Below are 27,570 nucleotides of genomic sequence, written 5' to 3'. Positions count from 1 at the left end.
TACTAGGCCAAACATAAGCGGTGCTAAAAACGCTAGTTAATTGGGTTTGTTGTTGGGGAAGAACTTATGAAATTTAACTCGTGACAAGTTATAAAATGTATTCAGTTTTTCTGTTGGGTGTCAAAAATCAGAAGATTTTTACTTAAATTGGTTTGTCGCATTGGGAAGGGTGGAAGACTGATTGACAGTAACCCCCATTTCGGCGAAAAGACAAGATGCCAAAAACTAATTTTTCCTTGAGTTTTCATTTTTACCTCCTTTATTTTAACTTTTGATTTCACAATTCACAATTTCACATTCTTATCACACATTGATCAATTCACATAAGACCGGTCATAGTGATTTTTTTTAATTTTCACGCCAGCAACACACTAAATTTTATCGGTTTTATTTTATTACTGTCATTCTTTTATTAACTTGAAACTTAAAAGATGAAGTTGTTTTTCAACTTTAATTTATCCCTGACATAATACATTGAATTACTTTTAGCCATCCCTATCACATTAAAAACTCAAGTAGTTATGTGTTACATTATCATTTAAGTTAGTACTTAAAGAAACACTTTATATATTAAATTAACAAATAAATTAAGAAACATATTTCATTGAGAATATAATAAATACCAATACATTAATGAAAAACAAATACATTAGCAAAAGTTTAAAAGTTAAATTAAAAAGCTTGCAAACTAATTATTAAGATTACATCATTTGTGGGTATGTTTGGCAAAATTAGTTGTAGCTAGTAGCTGTAGCTGTAATTTTTAGTTAAAGTTGTAAGTTTTCGCTTTTAGTTGAAGGTGTAAGATGTAACTTTTATATTTTAAAATGTGTTTGGTATGTTAGCTTTAGCTGCAACTTCAAAAGGTATTTGTATAGCTTTTAAAGATTAAAAGTTTTATCGAAAATTTAAAGCTTCTGAAACACTATGTGTAGTGTATAATCTTTTAGGGATGCGATGTGTATCTCTTTGTCATTTTAATTAGGTATGTTGATGCAAATCATGCGATTTCCTCAAATATTCGACCTTGAAGGTTGATAGGATCAAGGATGGTCATAATATGTTATCGGTGGTATTTCTTTAAGTGCCTCATTTTCTTTAACCCATATATTGCATACATAATTCGTGAGAATTTGTTTGTGATTCAAGCTCTTGCAAGATTTTTGATGATGGTCTATACACTCTGTAACACACTGATCGAGTGCTCGTTCAACATACTTTCTTATCGCTAAAATAAATAAGAAAACATGGATCAAAACAAGTAGTAGTTTCTAGTACTTTATAGCACTTAAGATAAGTTTTTACGATAAGATATTTGCATATATTATGTATGGCTAACTATATTCCTTTAAATATTACGAGTACTCATTCTCTATAATGGTATTACATGTTTAACTTTGTTTCGTGGTATTGCATTTTTTGCAAAGCCAATGCTAAAGATCCTGTCTCAACATAAATTTATTATGGGACTTTGGTGTTAAAAAGATAAAAATACATATTTTTACTTTAAAATAAAAAATATAAAAACAAAAAGGCCTTTGAGAATAGTTTTCTCTAGTCAAAATCACAAGTTTATACACTTCTCTTTCTTTCTCTCTCTCTATATGTATATGTGTGTGTTTTCAATCCTTTTCATAGAGCTGCTAACTTGTACTTTGTAGTCTGTTGGTATCATACCAACATTGTGTCCTTGACACTTTTTTTGGTTTGAATACAACTTGTTGAGAAAGGAACCTTTCTATAAACAGCAAAAAAACAACAGTAAAAAAACAAAACAAAAAACAAGAATGCCTTCCGCTACTGATGATTTCCAAATCATCCAGGCCAAGGTTTGTGTAAACCTTTCATTTGTTTCTTGATAATCGGTTTATGTGTTTCTTGATACTCTGTTTTCTTAGTTGTGTTTTGTTTTTCTTGTATAATCAGGGTTGTGCTTTAAAAGTTAACATCCATTGTGGTGGATGTAAGAAGAAAGTGCACAAAATCCTCAAGAAGATTGAAGGTGTAACATTTGTCTCTTCATCTTTTTATTTTTTGGTTTTATTGATATATTATTGGTTATAAAGATGATGTATGAAACTCCTATTTTAGTTGTTGTGACCATTTTATTAAACTTTTATTTTTGTTCATGTTGGAATGAATTACTACTTTCTTAGTTTCTTTCTCATTCATTATGCTTTTAAAATCTTATAATACTTGGTTCGGAAAAAGAGGACCGTTGCTCTGTTGTCGTTATAGTTGCTACAGAGCGGCTCTCGTGAGCCGAGTTTTCTGTGCATCAAAGAACCATTCATTGGATAGGAATGGAAAGTAAAGCCCATAGTTTATGATGATGTTCTAATGATATATGTGTTTGAAATGTATGCCTAAATGATATATGAAACTCCTATTTTTTTAGTTTTATTGATTATTCTCTGTTCTAAAATGTTATAATACTTCATTATTTATGATGATAATGTCCTAATGATAAATGTGTTTGAAATGTATGCCTAAATGTAACATTAATGATACCCTTATGGAAAATTACACTCTAAATATAACATTGCTGAAAAGGATATATATACTTCAGGCTATAGCGGGATTGGGTATTGTTGTTGATAAGAAAAGGGAAAAAATAAGGGGAAAAGGGGAAATTTTTGTATTTCTTGGCATCTTCCATGTATAGATATAAAATGTTATTCTTTACTAAACTGGGGATTATGATTTATGAGTGCAGGAGTGCACTCTGTAGAAATCAACATGGAGAAACAAAAAGTCCTAGTATTTGGAAATGTTGACCCAACTTTTTTAATCAAAAAGCTGGTAAAATCAGGTAAGTATGCAGAGCTTTGGCCATCCAATGGCAAAAACCACAGCCAGAACCAGGAAATTCCCAGTTCCATCTACCAAAACCAATTGCAGAATCTGCTAGCAAGTCTCAATGCTCCAAAAAGTCAACCTTTGTTGACTTCTGGTTATCCGAGAAACCAAGACCAAATGGCTTTTGAGAGGTACTTGAACCAGGGGATGAATATGGACAATCATGCACATATGGGATGGGATGATAAAAGTCTAATTGGTGACAATGGTTCTGGTTTTATTGAGCTTGATGGCAGTCAACTTGGAGGCTTTAATGGAAATGGTGTATTGCCAGCTTACCCTTACCCTGGTCATCAATCGAGTTTGCCTATGATGAACATGTATCAGCAAAGCCAAAAAGCACCGTTCATAATGAACAGGAATTTGCAGAATATGAGCATGCCTACTGGTATGGGAAGTGTTATGTTGCATGATAACATGTACAGGCCCCACGTGTCAAATCATGCGCCTCCTGTGTTTCTTCATGCTCATGCTGCTCACCACTACTAATTTCATACAGTATATTATGGCTAGCTTAATTAGATTTTTCTCCTAAGGTCCAAGGGAATACTAATACAGAGATGATCGGATATTACTAGATGATCAAGCATTTGTTACTTGATTAACATCTGCATTTAGCACTCTTTAGTAATATTAAATGTATGGTTATTACTGCCTACTAATTTTGATTTGGACCTTCCTTGGATCATTCTCTATCTTAATGGGAGTCACATACCCAAGCTTTTGCGCCTTTTAAGGGTTTAAATTACCAATGATTTCACAAATTGGCAAGTCTGGCCCTTTGGTGAGCTGATCTGTGTCAACTGGCCATTTCCAGTTCACCCTTAGCCAGACCATAGCCAAGGCTTTATGTGTCGTGTCCTTTAAAATTCACAATTTGTTGATCTCACTGAGGATATTGTTTGCTATGCATTAATATAGATGTGATTCAATCAAGTTGGTAAACAAAAAACAAAATCATGTTTTGATGCAAATGATTTTCTGATAAATTTACATGATTTTCTGATAAATCATGTTTTGAGCAGAGTACTAATTACTGACTTTTTATTAGATAATGAATGGGTAATAACATTCTGTTGTCACATCTAAATACTTCTATAAGTGGATAAGACATGTCAAACGCTATACAGAATTATAAACACTACAAGTTTTATCCATTGCTAATGTAAAATTCAGCAAAATGGAAAGGATTACATATAATTACGAAATAATTCAATTCATTACTGTATGCCAAACAAACAAAGTTTCACATTATAATGGCCCATTCCATTCTAACATCCATTACTGCATACCCAAACCCGACATTGGTATTGAGCATCACATCTCTGGACCCTGGAGCTCAAACTCAGATGCAATTTTCTTGAACAATACTCTTGTCTCTTGGTACATGAATTTTACTAGGCTGAGGTAGTCAGAATTTGATGTGAGTGCTTATCTTGTATCACAAATCTTGTTCTTTATGGTGTTGTCTTGTACAAACCATGTATGCATCTTAACTGGCTCTTTGCTAGTATTGGGTTTTATATAAAAATTTTCTGCTGTACAAAAGAAACAAAGAAAACAACAACATAGTACTCTTGGTTTAAGAACCAACATCCAAGAAAGCATATGATTGAAACAAATTTCGGGCTATGATCAGTACTATGCTACAAAATCAAGAGGGTCTATTTTCCACGTGCAGAGGTGCTTTAATGCAGTTAAAAATCATGACTTGTTTACAAGCAACATAAGTGACTCTTAAAACTAAAACTAAAACTAAAACTAAAACAAACCACACAAATTAAACAGAAACTCTTCATAAAATACCAATAAAGTTGACTTATACAACTGTACGGAGGAATAAAGAACAGAACCTTAACGCTTCTGTGCTTTCCTCCTTCTAGACTGTGCCTTTTGCCATTTCTTTCGTGGTACCACTTTGCTCTTAGGTTTTAGCTTCAACTCAGGCGAGAACTTATAATTTGGATCCCTCATACGCGCTTGTATATCCTTAAAAAACTCCATGTTCAGTTTCTTGGGCCCATCTTTCCGGAGCTCTTCATATTCAGGTCCAGAAACAATATTTTCAAAAGCACCTACTAGAATATCCAAATCACTCATGACTTCCCATACATTAGTGTATCGCCCGTCAGGCCCTTTCTTCAGTTTCTTTAAAGCATTCTCAACTGCAAGTTTTCTAGCTTGTTTTCCTGGTGACAATTCTTCTGGTTCCTGCTCGGATTTTAATAGCTCAGAAATCGTTCGATACTTAGGTTTTTCATCAAACTCGAATAATCTATCAATATAAGGATCACTCTTTTCATTAGGATACGGGTCTGTAGGAATATCGTTGTCATCATCACCTTCACTACCGGTCCATAGAGTCTTCTCTTCATCACTCCCGGACCATACACTTCTTAACTCATCACTGTCATCACCATCAATAAGATCCGAGTGATCCTTTGCTTCTTTTTTCAGTTTCTTAATCTCGTCATCAAGACGGCTTTTACTGTTTTCGGTATCACTTTCATTTTCACTTCCTGTCCATAGACAATCATCTTCATCCACTTCTTTTCCCCATGCTTCTCGGAACTTCTTGTCTCCGGGCCTCCCCTTTCCAAACAAATCATAATGAGGTTGTTTCCCTCTAGCATACGACCGAGATACTGCAAAACATAAATTCGATCATTTTAATGGCACTTGCAACATATATAACTTTGTTAGTTACACTAAAATGTAAATAGATATATACAGTAATTCATTACATACAGTGTGAATGATAACTTGATGAAAGTTAATAACATTTTGATGCAAAATAACCTTATAAAAAAATTCAGCATTGTTTAGTAATTTACAAGTAAGTAAGTGAGTGAGGCATTTCAACAAACAGTTAGACTACATAAGAAAAGACTAGAAAGATTAGAGCTTTACTAACCTTGTGTAAATGGGAAGAGGGGTGACCCATTTGCTAATTGGGTTCTTGAGAAAAGGGAGTCGGGTCGGGTTATGGGTAGCCTGAGATATGAGTATGAGTTTGGAGTGTGAAAATTATAGATTAATTTGTAAAAAGAAGGTAACAGAGGGAAGAAGCGTGGCGCCATTTTTCACTTTGTAAAAAGGGTTCTGACTTTGGTAAGTGGTGTTTGGCCTAGTTTAAAATAGCTTATTTATTTTTAACCTTAATGAAAAAAAGAAAAAAAAAACCCTTAAGTTGTATAGTTTAACTTATAAACTTATTATGACCTTAAAGTATGTAATATAAGCTCATTCCTAAAAAAAAATCAAAAAATTTAGCTTATTTAATAGTAATAATCCACACACAAATAAGTACTAAGCTAGGGGTTAGTCAAGTTAGGGGTGTTTGGGTTGATAAACATCAAAGGAGAGCCATTTTATAACAATTTACAGTGTGCGATCTGCATTTAAAATAAATTTAATAGACGACTAACACATGAAACAAATGATATTCCCTTTTTTTTTCGAGTATTGAGTTTTGATAATGTAATCATTTTAATGTTCAAAATGGAAATTCATTCCTTTATTAAGAATTTTAGATAAATATATGACCTTTTTTAACAAAGATTTAACCCCAAAATATAATTAAATAGTTTCAATAGCAAATGATTTATTGGTAGATATGTTTGCATGTATTATTAAAATTGAAATTATCATTTGTATAAGGCAAAGAAATTTTTATATTTTTTTCAAAACATTAATACTTTAGTACTCGTAATATATTAGATTAGATAACTAAATATCAAACATTAGGTTAATTTATGTATACCAAATTGTACATTTATATCTATATTATATTATAAATCAAAAAGTCATGGTCTAAATTTTAAGTTTCAACATTTACTTTTCAAAAATGTACCCTATCAATTTTATATTTGCATAAAATACCTATATTACCCTTTTCTCTCTCCTTAAATCACAACCAATCATTTTTTTTCTTTTGCCTCTATAAATTATTTATTCTTCTAATTCATTCAAAATCTTTTATCTCAAAAATCATAAATTATAAAAATTATCTATACTATATTACTATAAATCAAAAAACCCTGGTCTAAATTTTAGGTTTCAACATTAACTTTCCAAAAATGTCCCCTTATCAATTATAAATCTACATAAAATACCTATATTACCCTTTTCTCTCTCCTTAAATTACAACCAATCATTTTGTTTTTCTCTTCTATAAATCATTTATTCATCCAATTCATTCAAAATCTTTTATCTCAAAAACCATACATCGATAAATCATAAAAATTATATGGGTGTTCTTAAAATTTCATGTTCTTTCATTAGAGATGTCATTCGATATACTTTCGACGAATTTTTAAATCAAAGGGCAGAGCCCGTACGGCCTAGGCATTTGGCTATTACACTCTATGACCTATCACACTCTATGACTTGTCACCCCACCATCTCACCACCATAACACGCATGTATTTGCTCTCGTATACTGTTAAATTAAAATGTTATATGTTGATCAAGTGAACTATACAACTTTTGTTGTGTTAATGTGTGGATGATATGTTTTTGTAATAAATCAGGATAACAAATGTAATCTTTTAACATTTCTCTTAAATTTATTTTTTTTATTTTAAGAAATGACATTATAAAAGTTTTTTTTAAGAGGAAGTGATAAATTTATAACAATTATTAGTTATCTACAACAAATGTACATATTTTACTACACAGTTTACAACTACGTAAAACATATATATTGTTATAGATTGCTAATAATTGTTGTAGGTATATCATTCCCTTTTTTAACCGGAAATGATAAATACTCTTAAAATAATAACTTGAAAATTCTCTTTAACTATTAGACTAGCTGATCAAACCCAGATAATACCCGAGTAGATCGAAAAGATATATTCAGAGTTCAATCGTGTATATAGACATAACAATGAATACAAAGAAAAAAAATAGCAAAATCATAATCTATACATGAAACGATGAAATATGAATTAATTTAATCAATTTTGTCACGTTGATAAAAAATATATATAATTTAAAAATATGTATAAAAATACTTATTAAATAATATGATAAAGATTAAAAAAATATAGTAAATTAAGTAATGTAATTTATTGTTATGATGATGTCATAAATTTTTTTAGTTGAGAAAGATATAATTTTTAAAAATGATTTTGAAGTTGTCATGTAAGATATTTTGGTAAAATGATGATGTAATCACAATCTTGTTTTATTTAATATAGAGATGAGGACATGTGGAAAAATCAAGAGGTAAGATTAGGAAAGAGAATTAATGAAATCCATATATCATCTTTTTATGATTTTAGGAGGATATTTAGTCTAATTTTTAAAAGAATTTATTATTTTTCTTTTTAAAAATGTATATCATTTTCGTTTAGCGTGTGCTCATAATGGTTAATCATAATAAATGTATAAATTGTCTTTATAATCAATCAACTTGAGGAGCGCACAGCACAAACGTCTAATTTTTCTCCAACGGTCATAAAACCAAACTTTTTAACTTCTCCCAAATTCCCCAATCAATCTTCATTCACCCACTAAACCTCCATAATCAAATCTCTCTCTCACTTTCTTTCAATTCAATTTCAATTCTTTAATAACAATGAGTGTTCTTACTGAATACCCAGATGCCAAAAAAGATGTGCGAATATGGCACAATGCTGTCTTCGATAACGATTCGGAAAGTTTGAATCCTAATCAAAATCAGATCAAATCGCCTTCATGGATGCCCATGAAATCGGTATCGAAAAACCCATGTTTGGATTCTTCAATTTCTTGTAAAGAAAACCAGAGCCCAATTGTTGGGTTATCAAATTCCAAGAATGTTGTTCTTATTAACCCACTTCATCAATCAAAACCCTTGAAGAATCTTGAAATTGGGAATGTGAAAAAAGGGGTGGCTCTTGATGAGGAGATCGAAATCGAGAAGGAAATCGCTAGATTGTATGCGAGATTGGAAGAGATTCGAATGAAAAAAACAGAGCAGAATGTGAAGAATAATAGTAATAATCTTGAAAAACAGGGGAGTTCTGCTAAGTTTCTTGATCCAGTCAAGAATAATAAAGATTCTTGTGGTGTGAAAAAAAAGATTGAAGATTCATCATCTGGGTTTTCGAAAACCAAGATGGGTCAAAGAAGGGGTTTTAGTTTGGGCCCAAATGAGATCAGTAATTTGAAGTCAAAACAATTGGGTAATAATAATACTCCAGTTCAAGTGAAGCAGCAGGACAGAAGGAAATCTTGTTTTTGGAAATTGGATGATATTGAAGAAGAAGAGAAATTTGGGTTTTCAAAAGGAAAGAATTCGGGTTTAAGAAATGCTGTTACAACGATTGGAGCGAAAAAGGGAATGAAAAAAGATGATTTGGTTCTTGCAAGTGTTCAACCAAAGAAGCTGTTTGGAGAGCAGTCTGTTAAAAAGCCATTGAAGCCAGGTCGGGTGATTCCAAGCCGTTACAATCAAGCAACGGTTAATTCATTGATGAAGAAGAAAACGTTTACTGATAACGTTGTTGACAGGAAGTCAAAGACTGAGGGTAGAGTAAAGAGGAAATGGGAAATTCCAAGTGAGATTGTGATTCCAAAAAGATTGGATCTTGATGATGATGATGATAATGAGAATGATGATTATGTTGGCCCGATTGATGCTGAGATGCCTGTCGTTGTGTTACCAAGGATTAGAGCGGTTCGATGTGTGGATGACCCGGGTAGGGATTCTGGCCCGGCGAAAAGGGTGGCTCAGTTGGTTGGAAAGAAGTCTTATTTTCAACAAGTGGAAGAAGAAGAAGAAGAAGAAACAGTTTGTCAAAAGTTGAGTTTTGAAGAAGACTGAGTTTTATAAATGTAAACAAATGTTTTGTTGCTTTTTTGATTGAATTGTTAATTGTGTTGTGAGAGGGAAAGCTTGACTTTTGCTTTCTCTAAATGAATATTGATTGATAATAAGAATAATAAAATGATGTGATTCATATTGTATTACAAAGTAATAGATCCATCAATTTCAGCTACCATAGCTCGCATACATATCATGTGTAATATTAAGATTGATTTTACAAGCAGCTGACTTAGAAAAGGTTTAATGCACAAAGAGGCAAAGAAGTCTGCATGTTTACTTGTTTAAGTAGGTGCTTTACTGTGTGTTTAATCGGATTAAAACAAAACCTTCAGTTTTGAAACTTTGAACATATAATTTACTGAGTTTTTGATACATTGGTGATAGAGAGAATGTATTGGTGAAAGGCTTGACATGTGCTTTTTCTAAATGAATTGTAATAATGAGGTGATTACATTGCATTATTTTGATAGCACCACATTTTCTTCTCATAAATTGCTGAGTTAGAGTTGTATGCAAAATATTGTCAAGTACTAATCACAAATGTGTCGGCTTTTAAAGTAGTCAAAGTGATTACTTATCCAAAATGAGTTTGATTATGTCTTTGTTAGGATACAATCTTCGAATTGCCTACACCTTTACAGACTAATAATGTGAGGATATGAAATTGTGTATGTGTTACGTGCCTTAATTACTTGACAGGATGAGAAAGGCAAAAATGCCCATTAATCGAAGAATACATCATGATGACCAGGATGATATAACAAACAAACTGTGATTATTATCAAGTTTCATTAACGAGGATGACGAGAGGTATGGAGCCTAACCAGGATATCCCGTGACCTTTTGATTATTGAACAAAAATAAAATCAGCATAATTGGCATAAATGATGGGCAATCACCAAGTAATCTGCCTTTTGATTATTGTACACTTCATAGATAATCTGCTTGTATCTGTAAAGAACTTATAAAGCCCGCTCTCATAAGCCACAGCTTTCTAAAAAATGGTTCACTTGTCAAAAATAAGTTGATATGCCAAGCTCTACTCCAACATGATAATGGATTGATTATCTATTCATCAAAATTTACATCATTAATCATGCAAAACTCTCAAGCTACAATTGGAATTTTGTCTATCTATTATGTCGTGCCATATGCTATTCATTTCAACCACATTTGAATATAGATTCTTGAGCTGGCGAATACCCACTAATACCTAGTACCCAGGAAGAAGCTTGATGTTGTTTTCAGATGCTTAAGAAGCCGGAAACTCATAGTAACTTGACTCATCTGGCGAATACCCACTAATAACTACGTAAAACCCAGGAAAAAGCTTGATTTTGTTTTCAGATGCTTAAGAAGCCGGGAACTCATTGTAACTCGAGTCATCTGGTATCACCACCACCGGAGCAAACTGCAAAATCACAAGTTGTTGACCCCTGAATCCTTGTCATATTTTGTAATAAAAAAATACCAGAAAATAAAAAGTTTTATTCTATCCCCCATTTTCTCATATATTGTAATGATTAAAATCAAATACCAAAGATAAAATCATTCAAGTACTTTAATCCACCATACAAACCTCGTCGTCTTCTTCATAAAACACACCATCCCCCGTATTCTCCTGCTGAAATACCCAACCTAGAGACACCTCAAGTAATCCCTTTAGCTTCCGTGTCTGCATATATTACAAATATATGCTTCAAACTCCATTCAATATGTGATTTTGATAACACAAAAAGTTGGCTTCAAGAATATATAAAGAAATCTTGGAACAGACACCATTTTTAGAGAATATTACTTCAGGAGAGCTCACTAACACCTCTCATTCTAGGAATAAGGGCATAATCTAAACCTCCAGTAAACATGACACTTTAACCTAATATATGTATGATCCATATGAATGCAAACAAGTAGAAAAAAGAATCGAAGGGCATAAATACTCACCCAAGACAAAAGGTCCCCATCAACAAAGGGAGCTTCAAGCACAAGCCAAAAGAACTCCTGCAAAAATCCAATAAAACAACCACCAATTCAAATTTCAAACATCAATGAAAAAACCAAACTGGTTCCATCAACCTATCCCTATAAAAAAATATAATAGGCAAGCATATATTTTTATAATGAAACATGAACAGAGAAAGAAGATTCAAAAGATACTTCTTAATATAAGGATGAGAATACCTTGCACAAATGTTGAAGAAAACTATCAGCCGCCAAGAAAGAATCATCTAACAATGTTAGAGGCCCTTTTGCATCAATGCTATTGTCTGAGTGTTCTTTCTGAAATGCATATTTGAGTTGATAATAGAGGACCTTGATGAACTATATAAGAAAAAGAATTATGAACATAAATGTCAGCCAAATAGTGCAGATGATATAATACATTAACATCCATAATAGACAAAATCAGATAAGATAATTACCTTGGTAAACAGATGACTCCGTGTGTGGAGTGGCTTCAAATTGAAAAATAGGAAAGTTAGAAAAGCTTGTTATAAATAGTCCTGTGAGAAAATGATCTAGTTTCAAGATAACTTACAGCTTCAGTACAGCCAAACAGAAGGTGGACAAAAGCTTTCCATTGAAAAAAGGCTTCAAGTGATTGTCCCATCTGCCACATTGAACACCTTTAAATCAAATAAGTGACTTTGACTAGTGAAGACTCTATACTGCTAAACACTTGCCAAAAATGCAACAAAAGCAAATTGCAGCTCTCCAAGAAGCATATCCTCAGCTCCTCCGTAGTCTTTCATCAATATGCTTTCCAACAGACTTGTCTACATGGATATACAATACTATCAACTTGAGCATCTCAAAGAAACTTTTGCATATATTTTGGACAAAAGAGCAAATGTTTTGTTACAACATGTACCTTATCAAGATTTAAGGAAGTAAGGTCTTGCCCCGGGATTCCCTTTTGCTTAATTAGACGGGGTATTTTAGTGTAGTAACAACCTCTTTTTTTAAGCTTATCATCAGATATTGGAATCTTGGAATTCTTTAATTGCTCAGACAAAACTTCCTCCATTGCAGTTTTAGGACTGCTTCCAAGAATGTCAGGTTCATTATTTACAGTGATCTCTGCTCCGATGGGTTCTGCATGTGAACCAAACGTTATATGTCATCCATTTACACTATTTACTTTCATTCTTCAATATGTGAGATTCATCTGAATTCTCTTTAAATCACCTAAATGGCATGTTGATGTATCCTATCCTTCAAACATACAAGATAAGAGTTATTGACTTCCTAAGTGATGTTCATAATATTTTCATTAAAAAAAAAAACTTCTCAATCTCTCCGTGTTGCAAAGCTAAACTTTTTTCCAGCATTTAGCAAGAACAGTGATTATTTTGCAATGAAATTACCCATCATTATGATTTATAAAGAGAAAATGCAAGTGTTATAAGTTTCTATAAGCCTTTAACGGTCACGAACTTGAGTAAGATGGGATTTATATATTCAATAGCATGATCCCGAAATCTTGCAGGGACCATTTAAGTAAAAAAAAAAAAAAACATTGCCTATGTATCATCAGTATAGAGAAAATTGCCAAGAAAAGTAACAGAACTTATAAGAAACCGTATATATACGGAAATGAGTAATCATAATTACCAATACGTTCAATGACACTCTTTGTAATGTAGTTTGATAACATCTGCCATTCTCCAAACTGACTTAGCGTATAAGGCCCAAGATACTGGTCGAACTCAAAACCTTGTACAGCTAAAGAGTATCTCTCTTCCTTCAGCAAAGCAGAAAAATACATATAAGAAATCGGCATAGATCATAACATAATAATAGAGAACAATGAGAAAACTTTTGAACCTCTTCTGCTGATACTTTGACTAGTCGCTCCTCTTGTAGATCCCACTTACGAATAATTACCTGTCATTTGGCCATGACATATCTTGATTTCTAGAATTATAATCATGCTAATGTTACGAAAGCCAATAGTTCGAATTGAAGTTGATAGTGATAGTGTAACAGACATCATAAGTCTTATTGTTTACACAGAAATCATAAATTTTCTAAAATGCCTGTAAGCAAAGGCTGTTAAAATTGTTGTTAACAATAACAAGTAAAATTTAACCTCAGAAGGATTCACAAAGATAAAGAAACCAATCATTGGCGAAAATTCACTGCCACCTCTGCAAAAAAGTAACAAAAACTAGCTTACATTACGAAGTAGATTAACATTAACGTAAGCATCACCAAACCAATGAATAAACCCACATAAGAAAAGAACAAAATCAGGTGTAGCTAACCTGTTTGACGAGCTGTAATAGATAAAATGAGGACCCGGAGGAATCATCTTGATACCTTTAAATTTAGGTCCCACGGAAAACATCTGCACAACAATAATGATATTCTTAACACCTAGTATTTATTACATCATGATACTAACAAAACTCGACTCTTAATAAACACACACTCAAGAAATGGTGTTTCTTTACTTCTAACTACATAAGTTTGATTATTATAGTTAATATTCAAGTGAATACAAGTATAACATGTGCTTTTAACCCATGCCCACTAAACAACGTTTCACACTCTTCACTACTATGACATAAGACCGTCATTACCCGTTAGTCTATGATTATACGTCTAGACCAAACCTACCGTAGCTTCTGTTATATGGAACATTTAGGGGACTTAACGTACTTCAATTCTCCTAAAAGTTGAAAAATGCAGTACGTTTAACACTATTTCATCCCAATAGTTGACCACTACCAAAAGTTTACATGACTATTACATACAACAAGCAGGCTTTTTCAAATTATGCAGACCACATTAGGTACAAAAACGTAACTTTTCATAAAATTCCTATAATAATGAACAGCATCCTTAGAATATAATAATGTTTTAATCCTAGTCTTGTAATTGACATAACCATCCTAAATTTCTAAATGGCAAATATATACGGAAAACTACACCGATGGTATTTGTGTTTTAATTAAATTTTATTATTAGTATTATTATTGGGATTAAGTGCTTGTTAAATGTATCTCACTGTAGCCCAAAATCTATTACAGTATATGCATCAACTTTCAAATTTAACTAAGGGAAAAAGTGTTTCTAGCTAAGGGGGAAAAAAATTACATATGGATGTCACATATGGCAACTCATAAAGATAAGCAAAACATATCTCCAACTTTCTTTTTAACTTTGGTATAAAAAAAAAAAAAAAAAAGAAAAGAAAAAGAGAGAGACCTGAGTATCGATGCCAACGAGTGTTTGTTGAGGAACTTCAAGGAAAACAAGACTCCCTCCTTTTTTCACCAGCTCTAAAGCTCTTTCTGCATCCATTCTTTCTTTCTATGGAAGAGGGTTTTTCTTTTCTTTTATCATCAATCGAGACTCGGTTTTTCACAGTGTTTTCTTCTTTATGCTACAAAGTCTACAACCTTCCTTCCAGAATATTTGTCAATCGGGTCGGATTCGAGTTTAGGTTTGGGTCGGGCCGGACCATGTAATCAACCAACATTTAGCCTGCATTCTTGAGTTATTTTTTTAAAAGAAAAGAAAAGAAAAGGAAAAAAAACTCATCTTCTTGCATCCTTGAGTTTTTTCTTTTACAAGAAAAGAAAGTGTAAGAAAAGAAAATTGATGGTTTTTGAATGGAAAAAAATTTTCCACATCTTTTCTTTCCCCTGTCAAATCTAATCCTTTCTTTTCTTTGAATAAAAACTCTAGAATACAGTCTTAAGTTAATTAATTAAATACAAGTAAAATTACTTTATTTTATTTTTTAGACTTGTGTTAATGACATTCGAGTATTAGTTATTTGGATGCATTAAAATTTATACTTTGTCATGTTAAAATTCAAGGGGTGGTTTTTTATATATAAAGTATTACTTTTTAGGCATGTAATAAAATATTAATGACAATTCTTGGGGCTGTCATTATCATTTTTCTATATTTTTTTAAATTTGTATATTACTTCACAAAATATCATATACATTGTCTTCACCGAATCCTTGTTAGGTAGTCATTACAAAATAAATCTTCACTTTAACCCCTTGATGAGAAACTCTTATCATCTAAATATCTAGAGTGAAAAATTCAATAAGACCCATGATATATTTAAATTAAATAGGTGTGACCACCTCTAGATGTGCTTAGATATGACTCGAACATGAGACTTTTTTTTTATGAGAAAACATATTTACTTATCAATTACACTTTTTGGTGACAATTATAATATAATACAAATAGTGTAATATATCTAACTGTATTTTTAGGGAAGAGTAATTTTGGAAAATCATGTCTTCCATACACAACAAGTTGTACACTTATACATTAATTTCAAGTGTATGAAAATGATAACATATTATCCACGCAAAGAATAATAGACAATATTTCGATGAATTGCTGATTGTTGAATGCTGAAAAACTATCATATCGATATTGAGATAAAGTTAATAGTTGACTACCATACATCATCTAGTTCGGAAAATAGAATATCACCTTTATATATAAATTACATTGTAATAAAACTTAGAATGGACGAAGTGAGAGTCGGGTAGAGGATTGGGTTGGGTTAAGTATTGTTTTGTTAACTTAAGGTATGTTCTTGAGTTTTTTCTAAAAGGGAAAGGAAAGGATTATGAAGGATATTAAAAATTTTTGTGTTCTTTAGTTTTATTTAAAAGAAGAAGAGAAAAGATATGGAAGGAGAATTCAATAGATTTTGTTAAAGATATTTTCTTTTCAATTTTGGGATGATTTGAAAGGAAAGAAAATCTACTCTTTCTCTTCCATTCATCTCTCTTCTCTTCTTCTCTCTTCCTTCATAAAAAAAACTCAAGAACACAGGCTTAAAGATGGAAACGGGAGGAGAGGAAAGAGAAGTTTTCTTTCCTAATCACCTTAAAAAAATTAACTTCTTCCTCTAATTCTCTCCACTCATTTCCTTTCCACACGTAAAAAGATCTTAAAAATGCATTTTATAATTTTTCGCTCTTTTTTCTTTTCCCACCCTTAGATAAACTAAACAATAGGGCTAAGGTGGGTTGGGTAAGGAATTGGGCAAGTAAACCGAGTTGGTGATATGGTGGGGGGAAAAGAGTTATATGACATTTGGGTACATGACATTTTGGGTAAATTTGGGTAAAAACTAGGTTGATTTGACATGAAGTGTTTATATCAGAGAGTGGTAACATGGGACTTTGGATAAAATTGGGTTGGAGACTTGGAGCTCACCACTCCTTCACGCTTTAAAGTCTCAATAATTGCACCCATAGTTTTGCAAAAATTATATTGAAAATTTCAACCATTTTTTTTAAAACTTTTTTCTTCTTTTTCGCTTTTTGGTTTTTATTTTTCTAAGTCATGCCCTGCAAATTGTGAAGTTACCCAAGCGGCCAAGCATCAAATTGATGACATAGTAAGAGGGCCACCCAAGGGAATATGAAAACAGAACATGTACTAAAAAGGAACAACAAGAAACACTTCAACTCTGAAGCATGGCGGATCCAAAAGAGAAAAGCCTTCCCACATTTTTGGTAAAAATCGGTTCCCCGGTGCCAATGCAGCCGGTACCAAAACCATTTTCATCAAATCTCTAAAATTGATACCGAACACCATCGGTACGGTATCGGATTTTGTGAATTTTGTTCATCCCTACACCGTCCCCAACAAAGAATCGCGGAAAAATACATTAAACGATCACAAGTACAAGTATACTTCTCATGGGTTTTGGACTTCATTTATATACTTTCTATCAATAACTTGATAAAATTTCAGGTTCCTCAAGTTATAGATGTATGGCACTTTAAGGCGGGACGTGCTGCCTCCAGTTTGGTTAATGTTGACCATAAAGGTATGTGATGTGGCAATTCACTATCTTGAAGACTGAAAACTATTAGATGAGTGAAACTGATCAGGCATTGTAATGAGTAATGACCCAACAAGGTCAGGACGCATACTGAGAAAAAGGGATGACTATTTACATCATTAAGCATACTAGCAGCTGGGGATGACTGTTTACATCACCATCAAGGCATCAACATTGTGGATTTCATGATTTGGAATGAACAGAATCATCAGACCACGTTGAAATGGACTCTCCAAAAAGGTTGATTATTTTCAACCTCAACCTTAAACTGATACATAATTCATTTCTATTTCTGTACTTATAATTATAAATAATGGTAGGATAGTATATTCCACTATGACTTGAAACTATATATAAATTCTTGTTTGAAATAGAGAGAGAAACCTATACCATTACAGAAAATGTAGCCACATGGCCCTTGTATATGAGAAGTTTTAAGCACTGTGATCATATGAAACTTAATTGTACAACAAATTAATCGTATAGCTGCGAATTGTATTTAATTTCTGGGTTTCGAATATCATCCTGACTTTGAATTAATCTAATCTCCAAGCTGCTTGTTTGCGGATCATACCCTGCCTTCTCATAATCCTTCAAGGTTCTACTCAGAACTGCCTGTCGAATTTTAAATAAAGCTCATGCTTAGAAAGAGTTATAAGATTTACATTGAGAACAAGATATGCATCATTCTAAGTGAGGAAAATTCACTTTTAGGGAGCAGGTATTTTACATATAAATCTGAAAAGCGACATGGTACATTGACGGGAGAAATATTACATGCATATGCAATTACAAAGGATGAAGTTACAAGATGAGAAAGTATGTATGTTTTCAAAGAGAGAAAATGTTTTTGTGGTTCTACAGCAAAAGTTGGTATTCAAAGAACAATATGGTAGACATGATGTTTATATATGAATTTTAGCTGGAAATGTGACATACCTGTAAGCTTGATACAGCAAGCTCTGCTGCTTTGTCAAGGTTGTGAGGATATTTCTGAAAGACAAAGATACAGTTCATAAGATGCATCATTTTTTAAACAAAAAGATTTTAAAGTTGGTGAGTAGTAATTTAGTCGGCATATAATGAAGTGTATTACATTGCTCCATCCAAGTAATAATGCAGTCATTAAGTCTCCTGTCCCCTGCAAGCACAAAGATAGAGGCATAAGAAGAAAAGCCTTGATCAACTAAATGTGGAAAGTTACAGCATAACTGTAAGAAAAGTCAAACCGTGAAATATGCAGGGATTTTAGGGATCACAATCTTGAATTGCACTGGAGCTTGACCCTATCATAGTTAAGATTCAGATCAAAGTGGAGAACTTACAACTAAAGATATCCAATCAAGAAACAAAATGAAGCAAAGACAAAGTTGTAAGCAGTAAGCACTACTAATATGATAGAATGGAGTTGCTAAACATTCCTTGAATGGGTACCTTTTCTTTCTGATGACTTCCAATCAGAAGAAGATTGCCATTTATGTATATGCTTGTTATCACAACCTGAGAAATAGAAGAACTGTGAAATACAAAAATATGAAACAACGCGGAAAACAACTTAAATACTACAGCATTGCTAGATTTTCTATGCCTCGTTAACCTGCTAACATTTCTAGTGCGTCAGATTCTGCAACTTTTATCATAATACAGAATACAGTGACATAAGTGGTCTCTAGTCTGAAATGACAACATACATTTCTCAAACTATGTGTCATTTCTCATGGGGGTACTGGATTTGAGATTTTGGAATGTTGTTATTCATGGTCATCAGATTACTTGGTACAGGAGCAACGATTAAATCCAATAAATGTTTAAGTACCGCCAAAAGGTCTCTTGACTAGCAGTATCCGAGGTGGTTCATCAACAAAAAAGTTGTGGGTTCAAGCCCAATCGGTGAATAATTGTGTAGCAGGTATACATTTGCATTTAAAAAAAAAGGATGAGTACTAAAAGCAAAAGAGACATAAGAAACTACTTGCGATGCTCATAGATTAAAATTCAAGTTTGAGAGTAGACCTTTGATGGACCAGCAGCATGAAGATGCCTGCATGCTTCCCGCCCATCTTGCTCAGTTGCAATTCTGCATAAAATGAATCCTTTAGAAGGCTGATGAGACTAGTCTATTAAACACGAACACATCAGAATACATAGCAATAAGCTATTTCTAGAATCTCAACATTTTTAAATAACAGCAGTCATGACTTAACCATTTGCAGGTGAGTTTACGCTTAATAATATACGGGCAACCACTAATGTTCACCCTTACATATGATTTATTTCAGGGAGCTAATGACATAAATTTGATAGTATCGGAGTTCAACTCTCAAAATTTTACTAATATTTAATAGAAAACAAGAGTATGTAAATTGATTTTCACATGAATAGCAAGACATTTGTACCAACCAGCAAGGCCCAACGCATTGACTACTCTTGTCCAAAATTGGCACAAGCTATGTCAGATGCATAGCTGACGTTGACAACACTGACAGATGGTCTGCATATTATGGAACTTGTCGCTCTTTCGCTGAGAAAGAAGACAGAATGTATGAAGAATGGATGTGGTGGTGGAGGAAGCACTAAGATTCTAAGAAAGATGACGGCAAGTAAACCCAGGTTTGGTACATTCTTAACACGGTAATCCTTTGGAGATAAAGCCATGGTATGACTCGCTAGATCATGCAACTGAGAGCAATTTACTTACGATACTTGGTTGACATTCATAAAAAGCAATAGTCCCGTTGATACATGGAGGATGTCTTGTGCATAAAGGGGAAGAAATAGTCCATAAAAAAATAAGATATGTTCAAACTGAAAAGACTATTAAAGAATTAAGGGTATTGCAAATAACCTTTGATATAGATAAAGCAAGTTATAGAGTGCCAAGAAAGATGACATGGAAAGCTCTTCATAATAAGAAAAACAATGCATGATTGTGATCATGAGATAGATGTGTGACACCTTTATCAACGAGCATATAAGCAAGTGAAAAAAAATTCAGACAAGAAATTTAGCGTTTGCTTGGCCATACGAAGAGCTTAACAGAGTGCAGATAAAGTATAACTGTACTTTATTAAGCTGAAAATGACCTTTAGTACCTGAATCCAGTCAATTGTTCAGCTTCAAACTGATTAGGAGTCAACATTGAAGCAAGTGGGACAACCTACACATGAAAATTAGGAAGGACTGGTAGTTATTTTAATCATAGGCGAGATTATGCCAATCTCCTAGTGTCGATACGAAAACTTTTATTCATCAAATTTTTAGCTATGTGTACAAGAATAGGCTAACCGATTAAATCTTAGTCTTTATAGGTGCTTTGAGTTATATGGTACCTTACTACCATTAGATAAATCAGAAATGACATGTAGGTGTTATGACTTATATCTCATCAGTCAAGTTTAAGAAACAGAAGCAGCAGCTATATGAGTACATTTAGTGTGCTCCTTGGAATTGAGATCATTGGATATTAAGAGGTTACCTTTTCACGATATACTGATACCAATTCTGGAGGGACATACAGCTTTCCTTCATCACCCATAACTGGATCACAAACTAACAGGAAAGACAACAGAAACCACAGAAAGGATATACATTAATTACTTTGGAAACCTCTAGTCTTATAAATCGCAGAGCCATCTCCAACATAGAAGATAATTTACAGGAAGAATTACATATACTGACACATGTGTCCATAGATAAACCAAATCCACATGCCAGAGTCCTGAAGGTGTGCTTAAGGTATGTTTAAAGGCAGAACATGGGTAAATTGTTTCTATCCAGGAGATCATTTACTCCATAAAAGTGTGTGCCCTTGGATCTAAACTCCTCGTGCAAGCTACCAACGTTAACCAGTAATTCTATTTTGGACGGCTGGAAATTTTGGAGGCCAGCCAGTATGATATCTTATAAGATAAATACTACATTAACATCAAGAACATAATGATTTTTCACACTATTGACTCTACACTTGGCAACATAATAAGGGGATATCAAATACGTACACTAGTAGTGCAGATCATATTACAAAAAAAACACATATTGATGAGGAAAGATTAAAACTGATCTATAGAGTTCTGCTTGTTCAACAAAGTTACATTTTAGAAATGGGCATTCAATTTCCGCTTGGATATTTTAGATTTAACTTGTATAATGCACACAAATATTCATCTACATATATTGCACAGTGCAGAGTAAGGCAGATCATCTTTTGTAACTTACTACAGCATCAAGAACCATTGTTGCACTCACCATATGTAAGTGTAGGATTGATGGAGCGAAGCTTCTTAACGACTTCTAATACATTGTCTAGGAAAGAAACTGAACCAATGTAACCTGTAAAAGCATCAAGAACCATTGTTGCATTTAAACCAATGACCAAAGAATGTATGGTGCCATTTTAAGATACCGATTCTTAGTTTAAGGGAAGACATAAAACTGAATAATCACCTAGACAATACCTGTTAATAGATGTGTGTAGTATAATAGATTATTGGCTTCCAGGCCTTGTATCAACTCCCAGAGTTGTTTCCCGTTCAGAACTTGGCCCTTAAAAGTGGGGTAACCTGCAAAATCCTGATGTTGCTAAACCATGGACATGAACAAGAATGTGTCATTAACAAAATAAATAGAACCAACTTGCCTGTATGGTTTGAGAATTGCACCGACATAATCGGATCAACATCATATCCCAATAGTTGAAGCGGAAAGACAGCTGACTTGTTGCCAACATAACCCTGTTACAAAAGAGAGAATGATACAATTTTTGAAGAAAAAACTAGTGACATAAAATTGACCTTACTGCTTTGCACAGTATCATTTGGTTTCATTTTAGTATTCACTTCAGGCATGCTTTTAGTAAAGTACAAAAATGGTTTTCTAAAACCCATACCATTAATCTAGGTTTTGGGAAACTATTTCACGGGTTTTATAAACACCCCTAGTATCCCAACCACACTTTTTGGTATCCCAACCAAAAAGTGTGGGCCCTCATGTCTATAATGGTATATATGATAGAGTAAAAAGCGTTATAAAACCCATCTCCTTAAAACAAACACCATTTATTAACCTCATTAATTAATGGGATGAGTTCAGATTATGTATGATGTTTTCAAGTGTTTTTTTTTAATTTTTTTATTTACATTACATGTACAACTAACACTTGAATTTTGTGGTTCTCCTTTTGAAGTTTTTTTTTTTTTTTTTTGGGGGTGGTTCACAATAGAAATTGCACCTATATATGCACGTCCATATTCATTAAAACTATTTGCTATGTACAAAACAATTTATAGACCATGGTCACAATTATAGCTAGACAGACACGATTTTCGTTCCAATTCATAGTCTTTGGTTCCTTAAAATGATGTAAATAGTAGTATAACAGAACTAAATTAACGCCCAATATCACAAAAAGTCAAATAAAATTAGTCAGTCAAAGTAAAAGTAAAACTATACAGTAAAAAAAAAAGGTGGGGAGACCTGAACAGTGTGAGACTGGATACTAAGAACCCGACCCGTTTCAGAAGGTAAAGCTAAGGATAAAATCGGAGGAGGCGCCATTCTTGCGTTGGACCACCACCTCTGTTATCCAAATTCACACTCACTTAATAGATATAATAAAACAAATAGGATCAAAGATAAAAATGTGATAATTAATTACCTGATGAAAAGAGATAAGCTTGGGAGAAAGTGATGATAAATTGTGTGATTTAAGCATAAAACAACCAATAATATATGTATTTTAATGTATATATACACACACACACACAGGATTTAAGTAGTATACAACCTGTGTTGGTGATCAAATTATCAATTGTTTTAATTTTCTAATTTAATAATGGCGAGAGGGGCAATCAGTCAGTAGGAGGGTGGTCAATAAGATCATCGGAAGAAGTTTACTCTCATTTTGGGGTGGATGGGTTAGTCAAAGAGGTTGGTTGGTTGGATGGCTGGCTGGCTGGCTGGTTTTAATTTTTAAATAAAGATTTTGTACAAATCAAATCATATCAAATCACATATCCACGTCATGATTGTGGGTTGGTTTGTTAACAAACAAACAAAGCAAATTTCACAAAAGAAAGTGATAAATGTAACAAACTAACAATGTTTTGTGTTACTTTACGAGAAATAGCTTAAAAATCCTCATAATTATTGGATGATGACATGTGAAAAAATCAGGAGGCAAGATTAAAAAAGAAAATTAGTGGATATCACATGTCACATTTTTATAGTGTTAGGAGGATTTTTAAACTATTTTCTAATGATGATTAGTTATTTTCCTTACTTTACCATCAAAAACATTCTTTTTTTACACCAACAAATTCACCAGTTAGCATTCGAAACATTATAATGATATCTAAATTAAATAGTATGTCAAATCACGCATAAAATTTTGGATTCTTAGATACCCCTATAAGAGCACTCGTGTATTTGGAAGTATATTGGAATTCAATGCACTTGAACACCATTAAAAATGTAGAGTATTGGAAATGTATTAGAGATAATTGTGGTGGTGAACACGAAATCTTTAGGCTTTTGTTTTTCTTTTTATTTTAATTCTCTCTCAGACAAACAATTAATATTTGTTAAGTTAAACTAGCATGTTATCCGCGCAATGTGGCGGTAGTTGTGGCGGCGACGATGTGGTGGTACATGCGACTATTTGTGGTAGATGATACGTCGATTGATGTAGATTATTAATGGGGATATTTTAAAAAATAAAGGATTGATAGTATAACTTAATCATTAATGTAAATGGTAGTATAAGTAAAAATATTTTAGTGCTAAGTAAAAATATTACATATCTTAAGGGTGGTAGGTGAAAATATTACATGAAAGGGCATTTTAGACATTTCCCCCTATGTACTTTAACATGGGGGGTATTTTCTTTAATAAGTAAGTATAGATAGTGGGTAATGAAAAGTATTGGGTATTGAGTGTGAATTGAGAGAAAATGTATTGGAACAAAGTTTTGTTAATGTGGCAATGTATTGGATGTATTAAGAGAGACCATTTGGAATGCTTAAATTATCCACGATAACAAATATAAAAAGTAAGATTCAAACCCTGAAAGTTACTCTTACTCTAACTTTATATTATACAAAGCAAATGCAACAAATTTATTGTATCAATTTTTATGGTACTAGTTCACTTTTTTTTTTTAAAGAACTATAATCAAAGTTAATAATGTAAATAGTAAAATATCAAACTATGTTAAGATCAGTTAGATTTTCTAATCAATAAAATTTTTGTATGAAATTTCAAAATAAAATTTTGTATATTTTTAATACTTGATTTCCATTAACTCTTTTATACGTAAAAGAATAATCTCTGTATAGTTTTTAAATGTTTGTTTTGATGTGGACATCTTATGTGAAAGACTTTGTGTGATTGGTAAATCTATGAAAATACCAAATAAAGCCAAACACTATTGGTTGAAGATAAGGATTTAGGATATTGCATATCTAAAGTTCAAGTTAATAATTTTGTATCTTTGTGAAGCTGATTAGTTCAATGTTGATTGTCATATGTCGTTTAAGCTTGAAAATCAATGGATCAAGCGACGATATCTTGCAGATAAGATTGTTTGGAGCTTAACTCGATGGAGGTTACCACTGAGGGGATAACTATGATGAAAAGTGTTGTACATGTTTGTAATTAATGATTATTTGTGTTTGGCAAAATTGATAGCAACGGTTAAGGAAGAGTTAGTTAATGCATGTTGGGCATGTATAACAACAACTTTTTAAGAATTTTTTACAAACTTAAGGGTGCGTTTAGTTAGGGAAAACCCCCTTGTTTTTCATTTTTATTTTCCAAGAAAACATGAAAAACATAAAACGCTTTCAAATCATAGTTTTTCAAAAATGTTTTACATGAAATTAGAAAACACTTTTTTAGTGTTTTTCACTTTCATTTTTCATTTTCTAAATTTTGCAAACCTCAAAAAATTCTTAGAAAGCTGTTGTTAACTTGTTATACATTCCCAACATCATTTTTCAAAAATATTTTTCATGAAAACAAAAAATATGATTTTTCACTTTTCTTTTTGCATATTCTAAAATTTTCTAAATCTCAAATTGTTTTCCATATTTCAATTTGGACCCGTTTTCCAGATTTTCATTTATTTTTTAGAGATGTAAAACTTCTCTTATTTTCTAGAATATTAAAAATGAAAATATAGAAAACATTTTTTACAACTAAACACGCCTTTAGTTTTTAATTTTAAACAAGTCACTTATTTAATAAACTTTAGGTCAAAATCGATTTTTTTTTTCTTCGTATATATATACACGGTGCAGATCATATCTCCGTTATTAAAAGCCATTACAAGAAAAGGAAAATATTTTTTTTATATGAAAACACGAAAAAGAAAATCAATTAACAAACATTTGGTCTACTGATAATCCACACACACACACACACTACTCAGCTACTCTGACTTCCCACTCCTCCGGACAACTTTCCCGGTTAACCGCCGACAGAATCTGAACAAAATGAAGAGAAAAAAGTGGTCAGAAATCGAAGAACGAACCCTTTTAACAAAATACTCCGATCTCCAAACCACCGGTATCTTAGCCAAGTTAAAAACCAGAGAAAAAAAGTTCAAACCAATCGCCGAGCATGTAAATTCCGTTCACCATCTTCGTGATCCGATCAGTTTTCCGTTCAAATGGTCATGGCGTGACGTGTCAATCAAAGTACAAAACATGCGTCATCAATATTTGGGTGTGAAGCAAAAAATCAGGGTTTCAGATAGTGAGTATAATTGGGAAGATGGTGAGAATCATTGGGAGAATTTCGATAAGTATAAAGATGTTTTCGGAGATATCGAGTGTAATAAGAGAGGTTTAAATGACAATGAAAATGATGTTGTGTTTGGTGATGAGTTTTTTGAATTTGATGAATTGGAAAATGGTGATGAGGAAGGGACTAGTGGTGGCGGTGGTGAGGAGTCGGGTTTTGTTGGACTGAAAAAATCGAGAAAAGGGTTGGTGGGTGCTCAAGTTTTGGAGTTGAGAGATGTTGTAATGAGGAGGGAAGAGAAAAGAAGGGAAAGGGAGTGGAGGAGGGAAGAGAGCAATGTGGATGATGGGGTTGTAGACGCGTCGAACGATATGGAAAGGGATCGAGAAACGGCGTGGGCGAGGAAGGAAATGGAGAGTCGGGTGAGGTTAGAAATGGAATTCGATGAGGAGAGGAGAAGGAGAAGGAAAGTGGAGGAAAAGTGGGAAGAGGAGGAAATGAAATGGAGGGAGAAGATGGTGAGTATGCAAATTGAACATGAGAAACAGATGATGGAATTACACGCGAATGCTTGTCAAAATCAAATGCAGGTGCTTGGAGTGATGGCTCGGTTTTTTTGTCAGTTTTTCGGGTCAGTGAATGATGGGTTGGGGAATTTGGCTCCTCAAGTTTTGCAACATCCGATTACAGGGGAATTGGATGATAATGGGAAGGCGGGTGCTACTTCACCCTCAGAATTCTTGTAGTGTAATTTTCTTATAGTTTTGTTGAAGTTTATAGTATAATGCTATGTTTATAAATTCCTGTTGTCAGTATTACAAGTTAGTTGGAATTTAACTGTTTATAAGTGTCGATAACTTGATATAGAAGTGTTGAATAATTAAGCCTTTTGTTTAGGAGATCAGTTTGTTTTGGCCAGTCTCTTATTTTTGTTATGAAGATTGAAGATCAATGAAATTGGATTTCTTTTTGCAGAGAAAATGTGTTATACCTTATACGGTTTTGATGTTTCTAATTATATACTGATGCTGCAAGCCTGCAAGATCTGTTGTTTTATCTTGAACCTACGCTCGTTGTTATGATCCTGTTTGGGCAAACTAACTCGCCAATGGAGGAAACAGATCAGTTTGAATTAGTTGCTATTGTTGGTTTATTTGTTAGAAATGATTATTGCAACTCAAATTAGACCATTTTTGCTATGATTCCTGACCTGTTTATTTTAGTCTAATTACTTTGATCTTAAATTTTTAAAAATCATAATCATAATTGGTAACTGAATCTGCTTATTATGAATCCAAGCAGATCCAATGCCCTC

General features: G+C 32.9%; 4 protein-coding genes across 4 annotated transcripts; 1 reads left to right on the top strand and 3 right to left on the bottom strand.

Annotated features, from left to right (window-relative positions):
* Positions 1 to 4,636: 4,636 nt before the first annotated feature.
* LOC122589686 lies at positions 4,637 to 6,011 on the bottom strand. Its single transcript, XM_043762010.1, has 2 exons — positions 5,774 to 6,011; positions 4,637 to 5,504 (listed from the first exon to the last, which is right to left on the bottom strand). The coding sequence occupies exons 1-2, from the start codon at positions 5,937 to 5,939 to the stop codon at positions 4,714 to 4,716; spliced, it is 957 nt and encodes a 318-aa protein (XP_043617945.1). The 5' UTR covers positions 5,940 to 6,011; the 3' UTR covers positions 4,637 to 4,713.
* Positions 6,012 to 8,384: 2,373 nt separating this feature from the next.
* On the top strand, positions 8,385 to 9,823 carry LOC122589638. Its single transcript, XM_043761953.1, has one exon. The coding sequence runs from the start codon at positions 8,444 to 8,446 to the stop codon at positions 9,671 to 9,673; it is 1,230 nt and encodes a 409-aa protein (XP_043617888.1). The 5' UTR covers positions 8,385 to 8,443; the 3' UTR covers positions 9,674 to 9,823.
* Positions 9,824 to 10,716: 893 nt separating this feature from the next.
* LOC122588891 (protein AAR2 homolog) lies at positions 10,717 to 15,071 on the bottom strand. Its single transcript, XM_043761111.1, has 13 exons — positions 14,891 to 15,071; positions 13,945 to 14,027; positions 13,770 to 13,827; positions 13,505 to 13,564; positions 13,292 to 13,421; positions 12,549 to 12,772; positions 12,361 to 12,453; positions 12,216 to 12,287; positions 12,100 to 12,132; positions 11,858 to 11,998; positions 11,621 to 11,677; positions 11,256 to 11,351; positions 10,717 to 11,087 (listed from the first exon to the last, which is right to left on the bottom strand). The coding sequence occupies exons 1-13, from the start codon at positions 14,984 to 14,986 to the stop codon at positions 11,028 to 11,030; spliced, it is 1,203 nt and encodes a 400-aa protein (XP_043617046.1). The 5' UTR covers positions 14,987 to 15,071; the 3' UTR covers positions 10,717 to 11,027.
* A 2,749-nt stretch (positions 15,072 to 17,820) lies between these two features.
* LOC122589276 (pyridoxal kinase) lies at positions 17,821 to 23,461 on the bottom strand. Its single transcript, XM_043761549.1, has 13 exons — positions 23,170 to 23,461; positions 22,989 to 23,090; positions 22,153 to 22,246; positions 21,971 to 22,075; positions 21,762 to 21,845; positions 20,992 to 21,065; positions 20,609 to 20,673; positions 19,530 to 19,593; positions 18,951 to 19,016; positions 18,746 to 18,802; positions 18,613 to 18,657; positions 18,456 to 18,509; positions 17,821 to 18,131 (listed from the first exon to the last, which is right to left on the bottom strand). Exons 1-13 carry the CDS (start codon positions 23,224 to 23,226, stop codon positions 17,991 to 17,993), a joined length of 1,008 nt encoding a protein of 335 aa, XP_043617484.1. The 5' UTR covers positions 23,227 to 23,461; the 3' UTR covers positions 17,821 to 17,990.
* Positions 23,462 to 27,570: the final 4,109 nt, after the last annotated feature.

Source organism: Erigeron canadensis, chromosome 2 (genome assembly GCF_010389155.1).
Source record: "Erigeron canadensis isolate Cc75 chromosome 2, C_canadensis_v1, whole genome shotgun sequence".
In the NCBI taxonomy this organism is placed as follows: Eukaryota; Viridiplantae; Streptophyta; class Magnoliopsida; order Asterales; family Asteraceae; genus Erigeron; species Erigeron canadensis.
Note: the sequence above shows the minus strand (reverse complement) of the source record. Positions and strands in the feature narration are given on the sequence as shown.